At 54.1% G+C, this 16662-nt stretch overlaps 2 protein-coding genes across 2 annotated transcripts in view; one reads left to right on the forward strand and one right to left on the reverse strand.

Moving 5' to 3' along the window:
• LOC145337969 (histone acetyltransferase KAT5-like) overlaps positions 1-9813 on the reverse strand; it is a 12160-nt gene extending 2347 nt beyond the window's left edge. Inside the window, exons 1-3 of the mRNA XM_080182749.1 lie at positions 9559-9813; positions 8004-8072; positions 1185-1339 (exon numbers count right to left, since the gene is read on the reverse strand). Of these exons, the coding sequence (XP_080038875.1) occupies positions 1185-1339; positions 8004-8072; positions 9559-9625 (291 nt within the window). The 5' untranslated portion in view covers positions 9626-9813. The remainder of the gene's footprint in view (positions 1-1184; positions 1340-8003; positions 8073-9558) is intronic.
• The window catches only part of LOC145337978 (putative transcription factor Ovo-like 1), a 46774-nt gene continuing 35372 nt past the window's right edge, over positions 5261-16662 (forward strand). Inside the window, exon 1 of the mRNA XM_080182765.1 lies at positions 5261-5299. The gene's annotated coding sequence lies outside the window, so the exon portion shown is untranslated. The remainder of the gene's footprint in view (positions 5300-16662) is intronic.

A 16662-nucleotide genomic window follows, 5' to 3' on the forward strand; every position in this document is an offset into this window, starting at 1 on the left:
GAGGTTGTGAAAGGTGCTATATAAATGCAAGGCTCTCCTATTCCCTCCCCACACTCCCCAGACACATTTCTTACCTTGTAACACCGCGACAGAAGCCTCCTTTCACCAACCCACCCCCCAACACACACACACACACACACCTTTCACCCCCACTCACCGTAACCCCACTCTTCCCTTCCCCATATCTCCCTCCTCAATCCCCATATCCACCCCTCTCACTCCCTATCCCCCATTTCCCTTAACCCTCCTCTCCCTATACCCCCCATTCCCTGTAACCCCCCTCTCCCTATCCTCCATTTCCCTTAACCCCCCCTCCCTACACCCCCCATTCCCCCTTCTCCCTCCATTCCCCATAAAACCTCTCTCTCTATACTCCCTAATGCCCCTCTCCCCATAGTCCCTCTCCCCCATAAACCCCCCCCATACCTCCCTCTCTCCCCCTTCCCCATATCCCCCCCTCTCTCTCCCCCTTCCCCATATCCCCCCCGCTCTCTCCCCCTTCCCCATATCCCCCCCGCTCTCTCCCCCTTCCCCATATCCCCCCTCTCTCTCCCCCTTCCCCATAACCCCCCTCTCTCTCCCCCTTCCCCATATCCCCCCTCTCTCTCCCCCTTCCCCATATCCCCCCCTCTCTCTCCCCCTTCCTCATATCCCCCCTCTTTCTCCCCCTTCCCCGTATCCCTTCCTCTCTCTCTTCCCCTTCCCATATCCCCCCTTTCCCCCATTCCACATATCCCCCTCTCTCCCCCCATTCCCCTCTCTCCCCCCCATTCCCCTCTCTCCCCCCTTCCCCATATCCCTCTCTCTCTCCCCCGATTCCCCGTACCCCCTCCCCTCCCCTCCCGACTCCCCTCCCCCTCCCCCGATTCCCCGTACCCCCTCCCCTCCCGACTCCCCTTCCCCTCCCCCTCCCCCGATTCCCCGTTCCCCCTCCCCCAATTCCCCGTTCCCCCTCCCCCTCCCCCTCCCCCAATTCCCCGTACCCCCTCCCCTCCCGACTCCCCTCCCCCTCCCCCGATTCCCCGTTCCCCCTCCCCCGATTCCCCGTACCCCCTCCCCTCCCGACTCCCCTCCCCCTCCCCCGATTCCCCGTTCCCCCTCCCCCGATTCCCCGTTCCCCCTCCCCCGATTCCCCGTTCCCCCCCCCCCGATTCCCCGTTCCCCCCCTCCCTTCCCAGTGAAACAGCGAGCAGGCTCTTTACCAGTTCTCTCTCCGGGGAGCTCGGTCTGGAGCCTGGGAGTCCATTCTTGGTTGGGGTCTTGGCCTCCTTCTTCGGGAACTGGATTTTCTTCAAGTCCAACCTCTCGGGTGTCACCCACTCGTCCAGGCGCTTGTTAACTGCAGAGAGGCACAGGAGGGTTTGTACCACTCACTGGCAATCAGTCAGAGCAGTGACATCCCCACCCCCTGCCCCTCCTCGGTACATTTACACCTCGCTGCTCACACTCTTTTACCCCAGAGACATCAGGAACATAAGATATAGGAGTGGGGAAAGGCCATTCAGCCCCTCAGGTCTACTCTGCTAGCCACTGTCTCTCACTATCCCTCCATTCCCTCGGTGTCCAAAGTTATTATTGATCCCGATCTTGAACGTACTCAGTGACTGAGCCTCCGTGGGCATCTGGGGCAGGGAGTTCCAGAGTTTACCTCCCTCTTAGTGAAGACATTCCCCCCCTCACCTCAGTCCCAAACAGCTGAGGCAGCGTGCTGAGTTGGGGGAGGGGGGGAGTGGAACCACCTTCCTGTGACCCCAGGTACAGCACACGTGGCTCATCTGTCTCACTGCTGCTAGTGGGATCTTGCTGACTGCCAATTGACAGCCGCCTTTCCCACATTGCAAACCAGTGACCACGCTCCCTCGTGACCTGGGCATCTCCCCTGATCTCCCGAATGCCAGCGCAGGGTCCGTTCATTCCTTAGAATAGAGGAAGGCAGCACTGGTACCGAGTTTAAATTAATTGAACACAGTGGTAGGAATTTGAACGGGGTGGCACAGTGGGTTAGCACTGCTGCCTCACAGCGCCAGTGACCCAGGTTCGATTCCCGGCCTTGGGTCACTGTCTGTGTGGAGTCTGCACGTTCTCCCCATGTCTGCGTGGGTTTCCTCCAGGTGCCCCGGTTTCCTCCCACAGTCCAAAAATGTGCAGGTTAGGTGGATTGGCCGTGCTAAATTGCCCCTTAGTGTCGGGGGTTTTAGCTGGAGTTACATGGGGATATGTTCTAGGTGGGATTAGCTAGAAATAATGGGGTTATGGGGATGTGTCCTGGTGGGACTGTGGTTGGTGCAGACTTGATGGGCTGAATGGACTTCTTCTGCACTGCAGGATTTCTATGAATTTCTTTTACTGAACAGAACTAAAATTAAATCATTACAGAAAGTGAACAGAAAGAGCGCGAGAGAGAGGGACACAGAGGGAGAGAGAGAGAGAGAGAGACAACAATATGTGTGAGTCATTGTCTTTGTTGTTGATGTTGTTTGGCACATGCTGTCTCTAACTTCAAGACACCAGCGACACAGACATTGCTTCTGAAAAACTTTGGGCTCTGAAAAGCCTGCTTTTGCTGGTATTGTACTTTCAACAATGCAGCTGGCTAACACAGCATGCCTTCTGAGTTTTAAAATATAGACAGGGGCATGTTCTGCTCCTCACTTCCCAAAGTCGATGGCTATCTCCTTTGTTTTGTTGACACTGAGGGAGAGATTATTGTTGCTGCACCAGTTCACCAGATTCTCTATCTCTTTCCTGTACTCTGTCACGTCATTGTTTGAGATCCGACCCACTACGGTGGTGTCGTCAGCAAACTTGAAAATCGAGTTGGAGGGGAATTTGGCTGCACAGTTACAGGTGTATAAGGAGTATAGTAGGGGGCTGAGAACATAGCCTTGTGGGGCACTGGTGCTGACGATGATTGTGGATATATGAGATTGAGTGTACTCACTGAAAACATGGGGTAGGCGGATAGGGAGGAGATTTTCAACCCACAGTCCTCTCCCCAGTCCCCACCCCCACACTCCCCGTCAGACACAAATCAGCTGGTGTGGATTGGCAAAAAGAAAACAGCCGATTTCCAAAACGGCCGATCGTGACGTGACAATGAAATCCATCACACAGTGAGTGGTTAGAGTCATAGAGATTTACAGCATGGAAACAGGCCCTTCAGCCCAACTTCTCCATGCCGCCCTTTTTTTTAAAACCCTCCACTAATCCCAATTGCCTGCATTTGGCCCATATCCCTCTGTACCCATCTTACCCATGGAACTGTCTAAATGCTTTTTAAAAGACAAAATTGTACCCGCCTCTACTACTGCCTCTGGCAGCTCGTTCCAGACACTCACCACCCTCTGTGTGAAAAAATTGCCCCTCTGGACCCTTTTGTATCTCTCCCTTCTCACCTTAAACCTATGCCCTCTAGTTTTAGACTCCCCTACCTTTGGGAAAAGATATTGACTATCTAGCTGATCTGTGCCCCTCATTATTTTATAGACCTCTATAAGGTCACCCCTCAGCCTCCTACACTCCAGAGAAAAAAGTCCCAGTCTATCCAGCCTTTCCTTGTAACTCAATCCATCAGGTCCTGGTAGCATCCTAGTAAATCTTTTCTGCACTCTGAGTGAATGTGACTGTATTTTCTGCACCTCGGGTGACTGTGCAGAGTCTGCACGTTCTCCCCGTGTCTGCGTGGGTTTCCTCCAGGTGCTCTGGTTTCCTCCCAAGTCCAAAGATGTGCAGGTTAGGTGGATTGGCCATGCTAAATTGCTCCTTAGTGTCCAAAGATGTGCAGGTTAGGTGGATTGGCCATGCTAAATTGTCCCTTAGGGTCCAAAGATGTGCAGGTTAGGTGGATTGGCCATGCTAAATTGCTCCTTAGTGTCCAAAGATGTACAGGTTAGGTGGATTGGCCATGCTAAATTGCCCCTTAGTGTCCAAAGATGTGCAGGTTAGGTGGATTGGCCATGCTAAATTGCTCCTTAGTGTCCAAAGATGTGCAGGTTAGGTGGATTGGCCATGCTAAATTGCTCCTTAGTGTCCAAAGATATGCAGGTTAGGTGGATTGGCCATGCTAAATTGTCCCTTAGGGTCCAAAGATGTGCAGGTTAGGTGGATTGGCCATGCTAAATTGTCCCTTAGGGTCCAAAGATGTGCAGGTTAGGTGGATTGGCCATGCTAAATTGTCCCTTAGGGTCCAAAGATGTGCAGGTTAGGTGGATTGGCCATGCTAAATTGCCCCTTAGGGTCCAAAGATGTGCAGGTTAGGTGGATTGGCTATGCTAAATTGCCCCTTAGGGTCCAAAGATGTGCGAGTTAGGTGGATTGGCCATGCTAAATTGTCATTTAGGGTCCAAAGATGTGCAGTTTAGGTGGATTGGCCATGCTAAATTGTCATTTAGGGTCCAAAGATGTGCAGTTTAGGTGGATTGGCCATGTTAAATGCTCGGGTTACGGGCCTGGGGAAAATGCTCTTTCAGAGTGTCGGTGCTGACCTGATGATAAACCTCCTTCTGCAGTGCAGGGATTATACGATGACACATCACATTTTGGGAAGGAACATAAAAACATTCCGAATTCACGGGACTTGAACGAAAACAATAGGTTGAGTTTACAAATAATGAAGTTAAAGTCCCTCAGATCTGGAATATGACACAGAAAGCAGTGGCAGCGTCTGTCTGAGTTAGTGCTCTGATTCCGATGTGGGAAGCTCCCAACAATACGACATTTGACTCCCGACAAACGGCACTTGTGAAGTTTATAAATGGACAGCCTGTTTGGATTTTACAAGGTCAGATCTGACCTTACAATGACGTGCCACTGACCAAGTTCAACATTCACCAAGACCATGACATATCAATGCCTCTACTTTCTCAGGAGACTAAGGAAATTTGGCACACCATTCATAGAGAAGGAGAGGAGAGAGTGCAGAGTGTAGTGTTACAGTCATAGCGAGGGTGCAGAGAAAGATCAGCTTAAAGGCGAGTTGGGTCCATTCAAAAGTCTGACAGCAGCAGGGAAGGAGCTGTTCTTGAGTCGGTCGGTACGGGACCTCAGACTTTTGTATCTTTTTCCCAATGGAAGAAGGTGGAAAAGAGAATGTCCGGGGTGTGTGGGGTCCTTAATTATGCCGGCTGCTTTTTCCCGAGGCAGCGGGAAGTGTAGACGGAGTCAATGGATGGGAGGCTGGTTTGTGTGATGGATTGGGCTACATTCACAACCCTTTCGTAGGTCCTTGCAGAGCAGGAGCCCAGACCAAGCTGTGATACAACCAGAAAGAATGCTTTCTATGGGGCATCTGTAAAAGTTGGTGAGAGTCGTAGCAGACATGCCAAATTTCCTTAGTCTTCTGAGAAAGTAGAGGTGTGATGTGCTGGAGGGGGGTGCAGAGGAGATTCACCAGGACGCTGCCTGGGATGGAGCGTTTAAGTTAGGGTTGGGTTGTTTTCTCCGGAGCAGAGAAGACTGAGGGGCGACCCGATTGAGGTGTTCAAGGTTATGAGGGGCACCGACAGGGTGGACAGAGGGCAGCTGATCCCCCTTAGTTGAAGGGTCAGTTACGAGGGGACATGGGTTCAAGGTGAGGGAGTGGGGGGTTGTGAGGAAAATCTTTTTTACCCAGAGGGTAGTGAGGGTCTGGAATGTGCTGTCTGGGAGGGTGGTGGAGGGGGGATACCTCACATCCTTTACAAAGTACCTGGATGAGTACTTGGCACATCATAACATTCAGGGTTATGGGCCACGGGCTAGCAAGTGAGATTAGGTGGGAGGGCAGCTGTGTCAGTACAGGCACGATGGGCCGATGGGCCTCTTCTGCACTATATCATTCTATGATTCATGGTAAAATAGGTTTCAATTTGCCACATCTTGACTGAGAACGTGGTTTTACGGAGGCAACTGTGTCCCTCAGTCTGAGAACTGCTTGCTTCAAAATGAAATAGAATTTAATCCTTCAATTCTGAATTCATGCACATCATAACCAGGAACTGTCCAAGTGGCAAGTTTAACTTGGAACTCTACAATCTCAATTAATTCCCCACCAGTACTGTACCCCAGTGTTATACAGCGACAGACCCGTCCCCACCAGTACTGTACCCCAGTGTTATACAGCGACAGACCCGTCCCCACCAGTACTGTACCCCAGTGTTATACAGCGACAGACCCGTCCCCACCAGTACTGTACCCAGTGTTATACAGTGACAGACCCGTCCCCACCAGTACTGTACCCAGTGTTATACAGTGACAGACCCGTCCCCACCAGTACTGTACCCCAGTGTTATACAGTGACAGACCCGTCCCCACCAGTACTGTACCCAGTGTTATACAGTGACAGACCCGTCCCCACCAGTACTGTACCCCAGTGTTATACAGTGACAGACCCGTCCCCACCAGTACTGTACCCCAGTGTTATACAGTGACAGACCCGTCCCCACTAGTACTGTACCCCAGTGTTATACAGCGACAGACCCGTCCCCACCAGTACTGTACCTCAGTGTTATACAGTGACAGACCTGTCCCCACCAGTACTGTACCCCAGTGTTATACAGTGACAGACCCGTCCCCACCAGTACTGTACCCCAGTGTTATACAGCGACAGACCCGTCCCCACCAGTACTGTACCCCAGTGTTATACAGCGACAGACCCGTCCCCACCAGTACTGTACCCCAGTGTTATACAGCGACAGGCCCGTCCCCACCAGTACTGTACCCCAGTGTTATACAGCGACAGACCCGTCCCCACCAGTACTGTACCCCAGTGTTATACAGTGACAGACCCGTCCCCACCAGTACTGTACCCCAGTGTTATACAGCGACAGACCCGTCCCCACCAGTACTGTACCCCAGTTTTATACAGTGACAGACCCATCCCCACCAGTACTGTACCCCAGTTTTATACAGTGACAGACCCGTCCCCACCAGTCCTGTACCCCAGTGTTATACAGTGACAGACCCGTCCCCACCAGTACTGTACCCCAGTGTTATACAGCGACAGACCCGTCCCCACCAGTACTGTACCCCAGTGTTATACAGCGACAGACCCGTCCCCACCAGTACTGTACCCCAGTGTTATACAGTGACAGACCCGTCCCCACCAGTACTGTACCCCAGTGTTATACAGCGACAGATTTTTACCCCCTCCCTTACAATGTAACTTCGAGTCCTGCTGTGCAGAAAGAGGCCCTTCAGCCCATCATACGTATGTCAACTATCAAGCATCTATTTATTGTATTTCCATCTTTCAGTGGGTGGTCTGTAACTTTGTACATTATGGTATCTCAAGTGCTCACCTAAATACTTCTCCAATGATTGGATTTGATTTATTATTGTTACATGTATTAGGATACAGTGAAAGGTATTGTTTCTTGCGCACTACACAGACAAAGCATGCCATTCATAGAGAAGGAAAGGAGAGGGTGCAGAATGTAGTGTTACAGTCACAGCGAGGGTGTAGAGAAAGATCAACTTAATGCGAGGTAGGTCCATTCAAAAGTCTGACAGCAGCAGGGAAGAAGCTGTTCTTGAGTCGGTCGGTACGTGACCTCAGAGTTTTGTATCTTTTCCCCGATGGAAGAAGGTGGAAGAGAGAATGTCCGGGGTGCGTGGGGGGGGTCCTTAATTATGCCGGCTGCTTTTCCCCGAGGCAGCGGGAAGTGTAGACAGAGTCAATGGATGGGAGGCTGGTTTGTGTGATGGATTGGGCTACATTCTTGATCCTTTTGTAGTTCCTTGCGGTCTTGGGCAGAGCAGGAGCCCAGACCAAGCTGTGATACAACCAGAAAGAATGCTTTCTGTGGGGCATCTGTAAAAGTTGGTGAGAGTCGAAGCGGACATGCCAAATTTCCTTAGTCTTCTGAGAAAGTAGAGGCCATTCAAATCATACCAAATCAAGGGGGCTGCTTCCTCCTGTCCACTCTATTTATATCTCTGCCAGTTTTATATGGAAATCTCTGACATAAATATAAAGTTGTGAATAGATAGTGTGATGGGTGAGATAGTAAGTAATCAATACTTACAGTCTATGTAATGGACATAGAACACCTTCCGCCCGCTGATATCTTTCACGCTCAGTATTTCTGCCAGAGCTGCGTTGAAGAGGAAATAACAAATCAGTCTTATTCCCCATGACTGACCCATCCAACCCTCAGATCCTGTACTCTCAACACCGAGCCCCCTCCTGATGGCCCTTCACTCTGCCGATTAAAGATTCCTCCCCCGCTCCCTAATCACCCCCTCCTCTGGCACCTGGGGGAGACACACAACATTCTTCCTGAATACTGCCCACAGGTGGTGCAGAGGAGTTACTGCACTTGGGAGGGGAGGTTTGCACCACATTGTGGCGGGGAGGAGGTATTGTACCCAGAGCAAGTGGCGCCACTGGGAGGCGGGGAGGAGGTGTTGTACCCAGAGCAAGTGGCGCCACTGGGAGGCTGGGAGGAAGTACTACAGCCAGAGCAAGCAGTGCCACTGGTGGGCAGGGAGGAGGTACTGCAGCCAGAGCAAGCAGCGCCACTGAGAGGCAGGGAGAGGTATTGCCCCCAGAGCAAGTGGCGCCACTGGGAGGCAGGGAGAGGTACTGCATGCAGAGAAAGCAGTGCCACTGGGAAGTAGGCAAAAGGTACTGCATCCAGAGCAAGCGGCGCCACTGGGAGGCAGGGAGGAGGTACTGCATCCATAGCAAATGGCACCATTGGGAGGCAGGGAGGAGATACTGCATCCAGAGCAAGCGGCCCCACTGGGAGGTGGGGAGGAGATACTAAACTGGGAGATTGGTTGTTTCGCCATCTGGTGGACAGGAGGAGGTACCGCACTGGGACAGTGAGCAGCACCACCAGGTGGGTGGGAGGAGATACTGCACTGGGGAGAAGAGGAGCTGTGCCCTTGGGCAAAGGGGAACAGGTACTGCATGGGGGAGCATGGTAGCACAGTGATTAGCACTGCTGCCTCACCGCTCCAGGGACCCGGGTTCGATTCCTGGCTCGGGTCACTGTCTGTGTGGAGCCTGCACGTTCTCCCCGTGTCCGTGTGGGTTTCCTCTGGGTGCTCCGGTTTCCTCCCACAGTCCGAACCACATGCTGGTTAGGGTGCATTGGCCGTGCTAAATTCTCCCTCAGTGTACCCCAACAGATGCCGGAACGTGGTGACTGGGCGATTTTCACAGTAACTTCATTGCAGTGTTAATGTAAGCCTACCTGGTGACATTAATATATTTTAAAAATGCATTGGGGACGAGCAGCACCACCGGGCGGTCGGCAGGGTGTACTGCATTGGAAGGAGTGGGAAGCAGCGCCACCAGGCGGTCTAGAGCAAGTACTGCATTAGGAAGCGGGGGGCGGCGCCACCTGACGGCCAGGAGGGGGCACTGCACTGGAAGGAGGGGAAACAGCGCCACCAGGCGGTCTGGAGAAGGTACTGCACCGGGAGGAGTTGAAAGCAGCGCCACCAAGCGGTAGGGAGGATGTGTTGCACTGGGAGGATGGGAAAGCAGCGCCACCGCGCGGCCGGGAGGAGGTACTGCACGAGGATGGGGCTCCTTCTCCAGCCGGCTCCGCCGCCATCTTGGACACTCACGCCACTCGTCCTCGTTCTCCTGGTTCCTCCTGAGGACGGGGAGGCGGCAGCCCTCAATCACCTCCATGCTGCTGCTGCCGGACTGGGGAGACGGGAGCGGGCTGGAGGGAGGGGGTTTAGCGCCCGGGGCCCGCGCTCTCTCGCTTTCTCCGCCGCCGCCGGAATTTTTTCAACGAGGCGCCGCCGCCATCTTGTCTCCTCAGGGTCCTGGCGGAGCGGAGAGGCGGCCGCGGCTCCGCCTGAGACAAAATCACCAGAAACCCCGGGGAAACGGGAGGGTTACCCCCCCGCCTCGCTCCCTTCCCTCCAAAAAACCCTTCACCTTCCCTTCTCCAACCCCTATTGACTAAACAGCCTGGTATAGCTGGCCAGCCCACTGCCTGATTGGAAACCGCAGCAAGCCGCGCCACCAGGCGGAGGGGAGGAGGTACTGCATAGGGAAGGGGTGGGCGCGGCGCCATCGGGCGGCCGGGAGGAGGTACTGCACTGGGAGGAGGTGGGTGCAGCGCCACAGGGCGGAGGCGAGGAGGTACTGCACTGGGAGGAGTTGGCAGTAGTGCCATCAGGCGGAGGGGAGGAGACACTGCATTGGGAAGCGGTGGCCGCAGTGCCACCAGGCGAAGGGGAGGAGGTACTGCACTGGGAGAGATGGGAGCAGTGCCGGAGGGCGGAGGGGAGGAAATTCTGCACTAACTGGGGAGAGCCTTATCCCATAAGACCATAGACCTCCTGCGCCCTCAGCTCCATTAACCTGCAATTTGTTGGGGGCAAGGCAATACAGACATGCAGGGACGGTGGGGGGCCTGGAATACACTACCAAGCAAGGTGGTTGAGGCAGACACACTAGAATCATTTAAGACTTATCTGTATGCAACATGAGCAGAGGGATACAAACGGATGGTCTAGTTAGGAACACATGGTCAGTACAGGCTTAGAGGGCCGAAGGGTCTGTTCCTCTGCTGTCTTGTTCTTTGTTCTACCTTCTCCTTTAACATCGATTTTCTAATCTTCCATACAACTGAATCCCCAGTGCCTGTTAGATTCTCACTCCATGCCCACTGCCCCCATTCTCACTCAACCCTCCATCCTCTCCTCACCTCCAACCTCACTCAATCCAGCGCCATTTCTTCACAACTTCCTCGTTCTCTCTGATCTGATTTTGTCAAACGAGGGGCATGCACACGGTGGGTCGTGCGTGGGCTGCTCTTGGAGGTTCCGGGAGTGGCCTAGTACTTGGTGTCGGTGTGTGTGTTTGATCCTGGACCGGTAGACGGGCGCCGCAACAGCTCAGTGACTAGCACTGCTAGCTGTGCAGATACATGGATTTGGGCCTGTGTCTGTGGGAGTTTGTGCATTCTCCCTGTGGTTGCGTGGGTTTCCTCCGGGCGCTCCGGTTTCCTCCCAGACCCCAAAGATGTGCTCTTAGGCTGATTGGTTTACCAAATTGACACTATTCTCCCCTGAATCTGGCTACATTAGGGGTTCCACTCGCATACACACAGGGCGGGGTAGGTGTGGGAGGATGCGGCGGCGCGGGCTCGTTGGGCCGAAGGGCCTGTTTCCCGTGCTGGGTTGTTCTTTGTTCTATGTATTAACAGACAAAGCATACCGTTCATAGAGAAGGAAAGGAGAGAGAGTGCAGAATGTAGTGTTGCAGTCACAGCTAGGGTGTCCAAATCATAGAACGTCTGCAGTGCAGAAGGAGGCCATTTGGCCCATTGAGTCTGCATCCCACCCAGGCCCAATCCCCATAACCCCATGCATTTACCCTGCTAGTCCCCCTATACTAAGGGGCAATTTAGCATGGCCAATCCGCCTAACCCGCACATCTTTGGACACTAAGGGACAATTTAGCATGGCCAATCCACCTAACCTACACACTCTATTTTTTCCAAGTTGGCGCTGGAGGGAGGCAACTTCTTGTCAGCTTTCACCGGCACACTCTCTAATTCTCTCTTATTCTCATTCTATACTGTCAACCTCTACTCGCTCCCACGGGGGGAGTGGGGGAGAATGTGGGACTCACTCCCACGGGGGGAGTGGGGGAGAATGTGGGACTCACTCCCATGGGGGGAGTGGGGGGAGAATGAAGGGACAGTTCCTCCAAAGCCCAGGAGGTGGCAGCATGTCGCACACTGTCCCATATCTGGGCATCTTGCACTTTTTATCACTGCTTCCGGCGGGTGGACAGTGGGGACTTTGACAGCCGCTCCCTGGGTAGCAAAATATTACCACACTCTCTCACACACACTGTCCCTCACACACACTCTCTCACATACTCTCTCTCTCACACACTCTCTCACACACACTCTCTCTCTCACACTCTCTCTCTCTCACTCTCTCTCTCTCACACACACACTCTCTCTCTCACACACACACTCACACACTCTCTTTCACACACTCTCACACACTCTCACACTCTCTCTCACACACACACTCTCTCTCACACTCTCTCTCTCACACACTCTCTCTCTCACACTCTCTCTCACACTCTCTCTCTCTCACACACTCTCTCTCACACTCTCTCTCTCACACACTCTCTCTCTCACACACACACTCTCTCTCTCACACTCACACACTCTCTTTCACACACTCTCTCTCACACACACACTCTCTCTCTCTCACACACTCTCTCTCACACATTCTCTCACACACACACTCTCTCTCACACACTCTCTCTCACACACACTCTCTCTCACACATTCTCTCACACACACACTCTCCCTCACACACATTCTCTCTCACACACACTGTCTCACACACACACTCTCACACACACTCTCTCTCTCACACACTCTCCCTCACACACACTCTCTCTCTCACACACTCTCCCTCACACACACTCTCACACACACACTCTCTCACACACACACACTCTCTCTGACACACACACTCTCCCTCACACACACTCACACACACACACACTCTCACACACACACACTCTCCCTCACACACACAGCAAGGAAGGTGTCGGAAATCTGAAATGAATGTGGAACAGGCTGGAAATACTCAGCATGTTGGAGATGCGGCGCGGGGGAGGGGATATCCTTCAGCTCATTCCACATGCACGGTAGCACAGTGGGTTAGCACAGCCACCTCACAGCGCCAGCGACCCAGGTTCGATTCCCAGCTTGGATCGCTGTCTGTGCAGAGTCTGCACATTCTCCCCGTGCCTGGGTGGGTTTCCTCCGGGTGCTCTGGTTTCCTCTCACAGTCTGACAGACGTGCTGGTTAGGGTGCATTGGGCCGTGCTAAATTCTCCCTCAGGTCCAGGAGCCGGAGTGTGGGCAACTAGGGGATTTTCACAGCAACTTCATTGCAGTGTTAATGTAAGCCTTACTGGTGAGTCATGAACTTGTGACACTAGTAAATGAACTTTAGGGAAGGCAGAAGGGATTAGTTTAATTTGGGCATCGTGTTTGGGACAACATTGCGGACGGAATGGCCTGTTCCTGTGCTGCCCTGTTCCACGTTCTAAGGGGGGGGCAGGGGGAGAGAATGGGGGGCCGGCTGTGGGATGAGAGGGGGAGGAGGAGAATGGGGGGGGGGAAGGAGGGCAAGAAAGTGGGGGGCAAAGAAGGGTTTGGGGAGGGAGAGAGAGAGGTTGGGTGGGAGTATGGCTGGGAATGTAACCCTACTCACAGCAGACAGAATGAGCTGTGAGTCTGTAATATTTATATCCAGCACTTCCCAGTCACCTCATTTACTATTGTCACATGTGTTGGGATACAGTGAAAAGTATTGTTTCTTGCACACTATACAGACAAAGCATACCATTCATAGAGAAGGAAAGGAGAGGGTGCAGAATGTAGTGTTACAGTCACAGCGAGGGTGTAGAGAAAGATCAACTTAACGCGAGGTAGGTCCATTCAAAAGTCTGACAGCAGCAGGGAAGAAGCTGTTCTTGAGTCGGCCGGTACGGGATCTCAGACTTTCGTATCTTTTTCCCGACGGAAGAAGGTGGGAGAGAGAATGTCCGGGGTGCGTCGGGGGGTCCTTAATTATGCCGGCTGCTTTTCCCCGGGGCAGCGGGAAGTGTAGACAGAGTCAATGGACGGGAGGCTGGTTTGTTGATGGATTGGGCTACATTCACGAGTTTTGCGAGACTTTTTGTGAGCATTGCCAGTGGAAACAGGCACATTCGCAACATTTCAGAAGGTGGAAAAGGCGGGTCTGTAGGGTGCTGAAAAAGGCAACTTGCCTTTAACCATGGGGGAATGGATCACAGAAGCAGAGAGGTCGTGATGGAGTTGTATCGAACTTTAGTGAGGCCACAGCTGGAGCACTGTGTACAGTTCTGGTCTCCACATTACAGGAAGAGTGTGGGGTGCAGAGGAGAGATTCACCAGGATGCTGCCTGGGATGGAGCGTTTGAGTTATGAAGAGAGGTTGGATAGGCTTGGGTTGTTTTCTCCAGAGCAGAGAGGACTGAGGGGGGTGTCCTGATCGAGGTGCTCAAGATTATGAGGGGCAGGGACAGGGTGGACAGGGGGCAGCTGTACCCCCTTAGTTGAAGAGTCAGTTACACGGGGACACGGGTTAAAAGTGAGGGGTGGGAAATCGAGGGGGGGATTTGAGGAAAACCTTTCTTTACCCAGAGGGTGGTGAGGGTCTGGAATGCCCTGTCTGGGAGGCGGGATGTCCCACATCCTTTACAAAGTACCTGGATGAGCACTTGGCACATCATAACATTCAGGGCTATGGACCACAGGCTGGCGAGTGGGATTAGTGTCAGCGCAGACTCGATGGGCTGAAGGGCCTCTTCTACACTGTGGTATTGTTTGCAGAGGCATCTGGATGGCTACATGAATTCGGGAGGGAATAGATACAGACCGAGTGAGGGCAGAAGGTGTTTTTTTCAGTCAGTGAATTAAAAGTGAAGTTTATTCATTACTGTCACAAGTAAGGCTTACATTAACACTACAGTGAAGTTACTGTGAAAAATCCCCCAGTCGCCGCACTCCTGTTCGGGTTACACTGAGGGAGAATTTAGCACCCTAACCCAGCACGTCTTTCAGACTGTGGGAGGAAACCCACGCAGACATGGGGAGAATGTGCAGACTCCACACAGACAAGCTGGGAATCGAAGCCGGGTCCCGTGAGGCAGCAGTGCTGACCCGCTGTGCCACCAGGACCAGCACAGGCTCGAAGGGCCTGTTCCCTGTTCTGTGCTTTGATAATGGAGCCAGTTGATAAATGTCTTCGCTCGCGGCGAATGTGACTGTGTGTGTGTGTGAGTGGAACAGTGAGAGGCAGGAGGTGACGGTGATCGAGAACAATGACAGACGATAGCATTCGAGAGTAAAACAGCTCAAAGGACAGCAACTGATGTCACGTCAAACCTGTTCAAAGCAAACAGGAAAAATGTCAGCTCGTGATTGTCGGAAAGGCAGCAGCCAAATTACACACAGCAAGATCCCACACACACAGCAATGTGATCACCACCCGGATCAGCTGGTTTGACTGATGTCGGTTAGAGGGAGAAATATTGGCCCCAGGACACCGGGGAGTTCCCCCCGCCGCCCCCCCGACAGTGCGGCGCTCCCTCAGAACTGACCCTCCCACAGTGCGGCGCTCCCTCGGCACCGACCCTCCCACAGTGCGGCGCTCCCTCAGCACCGACCCTCCCACAGTGCGGCGCTCCCTCAGCACCGACCCTCCCACAGTGCGGCCCTCCCTCAGCACCGACCCTCCCACAGTGCGGCGCTCCCTCAGCACCGACCCTCCCACAGTGCGGCCCTCCCTCAGCACCGACCCTCCCACAGTGCGGCGCTCCCTCAGCACCGACCCTCCCACAGTGCGGCGCTCCCTCGGCACCGACCCTCCCACAGTGCGGCGCTCCCTCGGCACCGACCCTCCCACAGTGCGGCGCTCCCTCGGCACCGACCCTCCCACAGTGCGGCACTCCCTCGGCACCGACCCTCCCACAGTGCGGCGCTCCCTCGGCACCGACCCTCCCACAGTGCGGCGCTCTCTCGGCACCGACCCTCCCACAGTGCGGCGCTCCCTCAGCACTGACCCTCCCACAGTGCGGCGCTCCCTCGGCACCGACCCTCCCACAGTGCGGCGCTCCCTCAGCACCGACCCTCCCCCAGTGCGGCGCTCCCTCAGCACTGACCCTCCCACAGTGCGGCGCTCCCTCAGCACTCAACCTACAGCATCGGGAGTGAGCGGTCAGGGTGGAACGCTGGGAAGGTTGGAGTCACCCTTCAGCTGATGTTGTTCACACATTCCACCCGAGAAAAACTAACCCAACCTGAACTTCGGGAAGCGTTTTCTATCAGCTGATTTACACACTCCTATCGGAATGTGGACAACCCAGTTCCCCGTCAATAACGGGGCTTTCCAAAATCCCATCGTGTCCCCATCTCAACCCTTTGTCCCAGAATGATCTAGCGTCTCGCTGGTGCACTGGACTCTCGCTGGTGCCCCGCATCCTCGCTGGAGCACTGGATCCTCACTGGTGCCCTGAATCCTTGCTGGTGCCCTGAATCCTCGCTGGAGCACTGGATCCTCGCTGGAACACTGGATCCTCGCTGGAGCACTGGACTCTCGCTGGTGCCCTGCATCCTTGCTGGAGCACTGGATCCTCACTGGTGCCCTGAATCCTTGCTGGTGCCCTGAATCCTCGCTGGAGCACTGGATCCTCACTGGTGCCCTGAATCCTTGCTGGTGCCCCGCATCCTCGCTGGAGCACTGGACTCTCGCTGGTGCCCTGCATCCTTGCTGGAGCACTGGATCCTCACTGGTGCCCTGAATCCTTGCTGGTGCCCTGAATCCTCGCTGGAGCACTGGATCCTCGCTGGAACACTGGATCCTCGCTGGAGCACTGGACTCTCGCTGGTGCCCTGCATCCTTGCTGGAGCACTGGATCCTCACTGGTGCCCTGAATCCTTGCTGGTGCCCTGAATCCTCGCTGGAGCACTGGATCCTCACTGGTGCCCTGAATCCTTGCTGGTGCCCCGCATCCTCGCTGGAGCACTGGACTCTCGCTGGTGCCCTGCATCCTTGCTGGAGCACTGGATCCTCACTGGTGCCCTGAATCCTTGCTGGTGCCCTGAATCCTCGCTGGAGCACTGGATCCTCGCTGGAACACTGGATCCT

The sequence above is a fragment of the Carcharhinus amblyrhynchos genome, unplaced genomic scaffold (assembly GCF_965287045.1).
Source record: "Carcharhinus amblyrhynchos unplaced genomic scaffold, sCarAmb.v2.hapA scaffold_87, whole genome shotgun sequence".
NCBI lineage: Eukaryota > Metazoa > Chordata > Chondrichthyes > Carcharhiniformes > Carcharhinidae > Carcharhinus > Carcharhinus amblyrhynchos.